General features: G+C 49.5%; 1 protein-coding gene across 1 annotated transcript; it reads right to left on the bottom strand.

Annotated features, from left to right (window-relative positions):
- Positions 1 to 382: 382 nt before the first annotated feature.
- Positions 383 to 7,404, bottom strand: PSMG4 (proteasome assembly chaperone 4). Its single transcript, XM_086609024.1, is given in 4 exon segments — positions 383 to 504; positions 7,025 to 7,100; positions 7,197 to 7,361; positions 7,363 to 7,404. Coding segments are annotated over 4 exon segments (387 nt in total). The 5' UTR covers positions 7,387 to 7,404.
- Between the last annotated feature and the right edge of the window lie 697 nt (positions 7,405 to 8,101).

The raw sequence follows: 8,101 nt of genomic DNA, 5'->3' as shown, positions 1-8,101 counted from the left end.
TTTTATTCGAACACTGACAGCTGCTATACTGTGTTCAATACTAGTACATAGCAGATTAATTGTACAGGTAAAATTTGGAACTGATTTCCCAGCAGACCCCAGTACTGAATGCAAGCCAGACGCTGCATGCACTTTTACAATGGTGTTCTCAGGTTGCAGCACATTTTCGACTCTACTCACCTATCCCTTACTTAACAGCGCAGCAAATTTGGAAAAAAAAAAAAAAATCCAGGCCCAACTGTATTTAGGTCCAGCTATATTTAATAACAACTGCAAATTCAATCAAAACAATAAAAACAAATATACTAACTTAATGTCAGTGTGATAATTGCAATCAGTTTTTCTAAAACAAAAACTTGGGTTATTTTACAGTGATGCAGAGTCAGAACTTCTCGGGAAAAGCCATCATTTCTTCTTTGATCCTGTTTTCTATGAGTAAGGTGAAACTGCTGTCTGTGTTTTGAAGATTGTAGCTGACAAATATCTGTTTTTTGGTCTTGCTGGCTAAAACACAAAAGAGAGTATTCAGTATTCATAGTTTGCTCTTATATAAAAGTGATGATGGTATTCAAGCAAGCGTTTTAGAAAGCTGTATCATGCAGATTTCTAAGACAACATTCTCCACGCCTGCCGTGCTGGACCCAGCTATGAAGGAATAACAGAACAAGTACCCGAGCGCTGGCACATCGTCGAAATGGGCAATACCAGCCTGGCAACTAGGAACTAGTTTTTGGCCTGAGCAAAAAGCCATTAGTCATTGGAAAACCTCTCAGTGCTTTTAGTGGCTTTTGCACACTTCTTAAATATCGTACAGTTTAAGTGAAACCTCAGACTATAGTGGACTCTTGGCACTGAAATCTAGTTTCTTAAGTCTCTGCTATGTCTTTGGTAAGTCTGTGTATGGTAAGCCTATGCCATGAAAAACGTTTGCAGAGGGAAAGTGCACAAGAAAGTGATTAAGCCCCAATTAACCAAGTTCTGCTTTATTGTGAAGCCCTAAACAGGCCCCCAAAAGCGTGCATCACTCTTGTTCTAAGCCTGCTGTCAATAGTTTTGTTTTCTTTAACCTTTATTTACACAGTGTCCACAAACACTCCAGGAGGCTGGAGAGCCTGGGTTGAACACAACAAAACCCAACACAAGCTCCAGGCTATTGTAACGACAAATACCTAGAAAGAGGTGCAATAAAATGAAGAGAGACATGACAGAGCTAATTAACAGTGACAAAAATAATGTCCACTGGGGCGGGAAGACTTAATTATCACACTAGAACAGGTAACACCAAGAAGTGTTTTAGAAATAAAAGGGAATCCTACTTAGATTTTGCCACAGTAATATAGCAAATTTGTAAATCTTTTTTGCAGACTGCTACAGCTAAACTTTGTGAAGAATGTAAGCACCATAGAGGAAAAATAGGCACTAAATTTAAAACGAGCTGTGGAAAATAGAAGACAAAAAAAATTGTATTTAGGTCATTCCTGGCACGGAATGAGCTGGGAGCTGACAATCCCAGGGAGAAATCAGGGTGTTCTGCTGAATATTCAAAAATATCATCAGAATTTCAAAAATTGAAAATAAAGATGCCAGAACTCCTAATATCTCAGTCTTTTTTAAACGGGAAAGTTAACTACAGGAAACCTATTTATACACATAAAATGTACTTTAAACAGCACTTTTGAGGTGTTTTCATTATGCAAATCAATTTATTATTTTCCATTCCAACAGCTTCCTGGCTTAGCGAGTAGAGCTGCTTCTGAAACGCAAAGACTCCTTTGCCTTCTAAGACTTGGCACTACAAAACGCTGATATATAACGCAGCACGTTGCTCTGATTGCAAAAAAAAAAATAGTGCTTGGCACCAGATTTTTTGGTAAAAAGCAGCATGTTTTGTAAGCACGAGCACTTCATCATCATCATGCCCTAAATGAATGCAACGCTACTTCTGAACTAATTAATATCATCACCTTATCTAACGAAGCTATGTCGTCAAAACTCAACTGCAGCGTCAAAACTCAACTTCTTATTTATGTTTGCATCAGACCCGATGGAGTGTCTGGGATGCTGTTCCAGTTCCCGGGAACACTGTGAATCCCTCAGGGCTGCCTGTGCTGAGGAGCTCGCAGAGCTCTGCTCCCAGTGGGACCTTTTCTGTGGGTTCATTTGGACACATGGACTCTTGTGAGAAGGCCAGAAGAGAGAAGATCTTATGCCCCCATGGAAGAGCATCTGCAACTTCAGAGTAAAGCAAAAAACCACGAAAGACAACGCTTGCCTAAAAAATCCTTCAGCAGGGCTGCTTCCCATGCAGCCTGGCTGCTGACCCCTGCTGCACCAGCCCCTCAAAGTGGGCAAAAATGCTTCCTCAGCAGCCCATCATCCGGGACATGGTGAGTGCCAAGAGGCAAGGCAACACGGACCTACTCCTACGACCTCATGGAGAGGGCCAAGGCCCAATTCCAAGGTTGAAGAGGAGCCCAGTGGGAGCAGGAGAAAGGACAGAACAAGTGTTAGGGGTAAGTTTGCAGAGCATTTGTGCTGGAAAAGAGATGGTGGAGGAGAACTGTGCCCAGCCGGGAAAGACTCAAAGAAGAGGTTGAGATGATCTTCACCAGGAGTCTGCCAGTCCCTAGGGAAGATGAAGACACAGCACTGTCCAGCAGTCACTGTGGGCGAAAGTGCTGTGATTTCAGGGTATGCAGATAAGGGCGTGTAGTGGTAGGACAAGGGGCAATGGATTTACACTGACAGATGGCACACTTCGATCCGATCTAAGGAAGAAATCTGAGGGTGGTGAGGCACTGGAACAGGTTGCCCAGAGAAGTTGTGGATGCCCCATCCCTGGAAGTGTTCAAGGCCAGGTTGGATGAGGCTTTGAGCAACTTGATCTAGTGGAAGGCATCCCTGCCCATGGCAGGGGGGCTGGAACGAGATGATCTTTAAGGTCCCTTCCAACCCAAACCATTCTGTGATTCTATAATAGACAGGGCTTTCTCAAGAATCAGAATCCACTAACCTACAGGACACAATCTTTTAGGATTTGGGTTTCTTGACTCATGGGACACATCCGGTGCCAGAGCAATCAGGCAGGGTGGTGGGAAACAATCCCTGCACCTAATACAAACAGATATAAATAGAAATAGGTAGAAAGACTAATAGAAATGGAAAATGTGTCTTCAGCAATGCAAAAGGAAAAAATAAAAAAAACAACCTTGAAAGAAGGGAAAAGATAGAGCCAGTACAGCAAGTACATCTGTTCTGGCTAGGACCCCTACCAGGCTATAAAGAAAACAACAGGAGAATGTGTACGCAGATGCATGGGAGCCCTGAAACACCTGACACTGCAGGAACAAAAGGCAGGTGATAGAATGCAACTGGGAAGTATAAGAAATAAAAATACTTATGTTCAAATGGCATCGTATGCTACTTAAGTCGGTGCCTGCGAAGACCAGAATGGAAACAGCATGGAAAAAAATGGTGACAGCATAGAGAAAAACATTAGATATTGCCTGCCTGAAGATTACATGGCAGGATGGTTCAAAAGGCTACCTTGGAAGTACAGCTACAAGTCAGGGTTGGCTGTGACTAGCATCTCTGTTCTTATAGAATTTGTGAGAGTAACAAGGATTTGATTTCCCAGAGAAAAACTAAACACCAATAACAGCAAAGCTTGGTGTTTCTTGCAGAGGCAGAACACAGATTTCCTTACCAAGCACTCTGTGAAACGAAGACGGTACAGAGATGCTTAGTGATGATCTTGCAGACACACCAGTTTCAGGAGAATAAGCCATTTTGGACTAAGTGACCATGGGCTGACACAAATTCCTGAATTGACAAAAGCAAGCCTAAATACTAAGGTATAGGATTTCAGAAAGAAGATTTATTTCTGTTCTCAAAAGTCAGTTATGATCAGGTGAAGAGGAAGCACGTAATTATTGAAAGCCAGAAGTGTATTACTGAATTTCTCCTTCCAATCAAAGGTGAAAAAGGTCTAGAGGCCTTCCTCAATACGGTGTACCTTAAGCAGGACAGCACGAGTAAGAATAGCATCTATAAAGAATATTAAAGGGACTGACTAGCAAGGAAATCTGCAACCCAGAGGTTAGATGTCACAGATACAGAGGAATATTGACCAAAGGCCTCGCTGGGCAGCAGCTGGCACAGAAAGCTCAAGACAAAATAAAGACAGACACTGAAGGCATACAAACAAAAAGAAAATAGGAAGGTGTGTTATGCTCTGAGGATAAAGAGTAAGCGATACCCCAGTACCAAGCAACACTATCAGATCTCAGTAACAAAGTATGTGGAATTTGCAATGGAAATGAGAAAACGACCTTAAAAAAAGGGGAAGAAGAAAAAAAACGGTGGCAAGACTTATACCACTTACTGAGAGAAAAATCAGGTGCCCCAGACAGCCTCTGTCCTAGAACACTGAAGGAACTAATGCAAGAAATGGCAAGCTATGACCAACTCTAGCTACGAAATCTGTAACAAATCTTTAAGAGTGAAGATAGCACATATGCTAAAATAAAAAGACAGGAGAGGGTGGGAATCACTGAGACAACTTAGAGGAGCTAGCTGGACTCCAGTGCTACACAAGCTTAGAGCAAGATTCAGAAGAAATGAGTAATGAGCAGATCAAATAGAAAGTGGAATAAACTGTTACACTTTATCCAAAGTAAACCCTCTCTGACTACATTTTTACTGATTTCTGAAAGACAATGCACTAATTACACATAGAGAAATCATGTTATACAGTACCCCACAGAATTATTAGTTAAAGTGGAAATCTTTGAACCCAGTATGTAGACTCATAGAATGGTCAGGGTTGGAAGGGACCTTAAAGATCATCTAGTTCCAACCCCCCTGCCATGGGCAGGGAAACCCTCCTCTACACCAGGTTGCCCAAAGCCTCATCCAACCTGGCCTTGAACACTTCCAGGGATGGGGCATCCACAACTTCTCTGGGTAACCTGTTCCAGTGCTTCACCACCCTCAGAGTGAAAGTTTTTTTCTTATATCTAATCTAAATCTCCCCTCTTTCAGTTTAAATCCATTGCCCCTTGTCCTATCACTACATGCCCTTGTAAAAAGTCCCTCTCCAGCTTTCCTGTAGGCCCCCTTTAGGTACTGGAAGGCTGCAATAAGATCACCCTGGAGCCTTCTCTTCTCCAGGCTGAACAGCCCCAACTCTCTCAGCCTGTCTTCATAGCAGAGATGCTCCAGCCCTTGGATCATCTTCGTGGCCCTCCTCTGGACTCGCTGTCCATATAGATGTAGAGAAAGAGCTGCCACCAGGGGAGACTACAACAGTGACTATTAAAAGATAAGTTACAAGGATGAAGAAAGGATGCTAGTACTGTTTTTCAAAGATCAGTCTTGTGAGCAACCCTTTTTTATATATGCGTTAGTGGCCATGGAGAAGTAATAGGTGGAGACTCGTGAAACCGCCTGACAATACAAACTCAGGGCGTACTGCCTGTAACAAAGATCAGCACACAGAAAATCAAGCGGAATTATGTGGCCTTTCCAAGTGAAACAACAGAATTAAGATGAGATTGAGCAGCGCAGCATCTTGCACTTAAAACCTGATAAAACCTGGTACTTCAGCAGTTCACCAGTTGGAGCTGCATCAGCTACTGGTAGGTGATGATGAGTAACCAGCATGATGCAGCTGTCAGAGATGTGAAGTGTCCTGGTTTCAGTTGGGATTAAGTTAATTTTCTTCCTAGTAGCTGGTATAGTGCTGTGTTTTGGATTTAGGATGAGAATAACGTTGTTAACACCCTGATGTTTTAGTTGTTGCTAAGCAATGTTTGCACTAAGTCAAGGACTTTTCAGCTTCTCCTGCTGCCCTGCCAGCGAGGAGGCTGGGAGTGCACGAGAAGCTGGGAGGGGATGCAGCCAGGAGAGCTGACCCCAACAGGCCAAAGGGATATTCCATACCGTTATCAGGCTGAACAATATCACTGGGGAGACAGTTGACCAGGGGGCAGTGGCCGCTGTGGAGGACTGGCTGGGCATCAGTCAGCGGGTGGTGAGCAGTTGCACTGTGCATCACTTGTATTGTATGTTCCTTTATCGTTATTATTATTTTCCCTTCCTTTTCTGTTCTATTAAACATTTCTTATCTCAAGCCACGAGTTTTACCTCTTTTCCAACTCTCTGCCCCATCCCACTTGGGGAGGGGAGTGAGCAAATGGCTGGGTGGCGTTTAGCTGCCTGCCGGGTTAAACCACAACATGAGGGTGCTGGGATCCATGAGGCCAGGTATTTTTTTAGAGATACAGGAGCCTGAAAGTTAGCATTCAGATTCAGAAATCTGGCTATGTCTGCGTTGCACCAGGTATAGCAGGACACTCTTAATGTTGCTGAAAATGGGGACATCCCGAGAGGTGCCTGCGACATGCTGCAGGGACAGCCAGATCAAACACTGGCATCTGTGAGATGATCCAGGACTATCCAGGTCAGAACTTCTCAGAATTTGAGGGCTAAAAGGTGTAAGATGTGATGAGGTGCGGCTTCATCATCACCCCAGGGCACAGCAGTATCACAGCTCTGAAGAGGGGAGGTCACTGGAATCCCCGCTCGCCGGGCACAGGCGTGTGCTCCCCCGCCTCCCACCCAAAGCCAGGGTCAGGACACTAAATAACGCGCTTCTGGTGATGCTCAACGTGCCTTGAGGCAGGGACCCCACCAGATGAGGTCAGGCAGACTTGTACACAGCCGGGAAAAAAAGTGAATCGTCATGGAAACTACGGTGAACCGGCACCGCCGGGAGGGTCTGCCGGCCGGCCCCGCGGGGGACACCGGCTGCGGCTCGGCCGGGGTCAGCACGCACCGACAGCCCCCTGCGCCCACCCGGACCGGGGCTGGTGGCTCCAAGGCCACCAGAAACGGCTCCGTCCGGGCCCGACCCGCGTGTTTTCACCGCGCCCCCGGAAGGCAAATCCTCCCCCGCCTTCCCCCACCCCGGATCCAGCCCCCACCCGCACCGGGAGCGCGCATCCGCCGCGCCGGCACCTACCCAAGCGCTGGGCCAGGCAGGCGGAGGCGGTGTCGGAGGGATCCCCCAGGAGCGAGGCGGCCACCGGGATGCTGTCCTGCAAGCGGAGCACAGCAGAGGGCAGGGCTTAGTCCCCGGCAGCGCGGGGTGGGAGAGGCGGCGGAACCCCGGCAGGGGCGGCGGGGACACTCACGCGGGGGCTGCACATGGCGACGGCCAGGCTGGCGAGGGCGGGCGCGGCGCCCACCCAGAGGAAGAGCGAGTCCCGCAGCCGCATGGCGTGGAAGTGAACCCGCTGCTCGCCCAGCCGCCCGCTGAAGTCGTGCAGGGCGATGCCGCCCGCCGCCGCCGCCGCCGCTCCCCCCGCCGCCCGCCGCCTCCATCGGCCCTTCTCCCGGCGCGGCCAGGCTTCACGCAAGCCAGGCCTGAGCCGGCGGCCCGCCCCGCCGCTCGGGGAGGCGGTGCTCCGCCGCGCCCGCCCCGCCACAGACGCTGCCGGCGGTGCCGCCTCCGTCCCGGCCACCGGCGCCGTGCCACCGCCCGTCCCGGGCAGCCGGAGGGTGCGTGCCAGCTCCGTGTACGCGCACAGCTCTGCACCCCCCCCCCGGTGAATGCACGCGCACACGCGGATAGGTGCGCACACCGTGCGCGGCCCCTCTCCGGTGCGCACCCCCGGCGCGCACACGCGGCCCCCGGTGCGCTCCCGCTCCGTGCCCAGGCACACGCACCCCGCGGCCGGCGCGCTCTCCCTCCGTGCGCGGCTTTCCCGGTGCTCACACCCGCCCCTTCCCCGCCTCCGCCCGCTGCGGCCTCCGCGGGGCACCGGGGCGGCGGGAGCAGCGCGGCGGCAGCCGCAGGGACGGAGCGGCCCCGCTAGATGGCAGCGGGCGCGCTGCCTGCGGAGCCGCGGCCGGTACCGCGGCGCTCGGGCGGCTCCGGTGGGGCACCCGGGAGGAGCCCCGGGGTTTCGGACTAAAGGGAAGGGGCTGGCGTGATGCTGTGAAGCCTCGGAAACCCCCGGGGAAGAGGGGGAGGAAGGTCACGGTGACCTCGGCATCGTTCAGCTCCGGAGGTTTTTGGGGTTGCGGGGGGGTCGGC

Source organism: Tauraco erythrolophus, chromosome 3 (assembly GCF_009769465.1).
Source record: "Tauraco erythrolophus isolate bTauEry1 chromosome 3, bTauEry1.pri, whole genome shotgun sequence".
NCBI classification, from domain to species: Eukaryota; Metazoa; Chordata; class Aves; order Musophagiformes; family Musophagidae; genus Tauraco; species Tauraco erythrolophus.
Note: the sequence above shows the minus strand (reverse complement) of the source record. Positions and strands in the feature narration are given on the sequence as shown.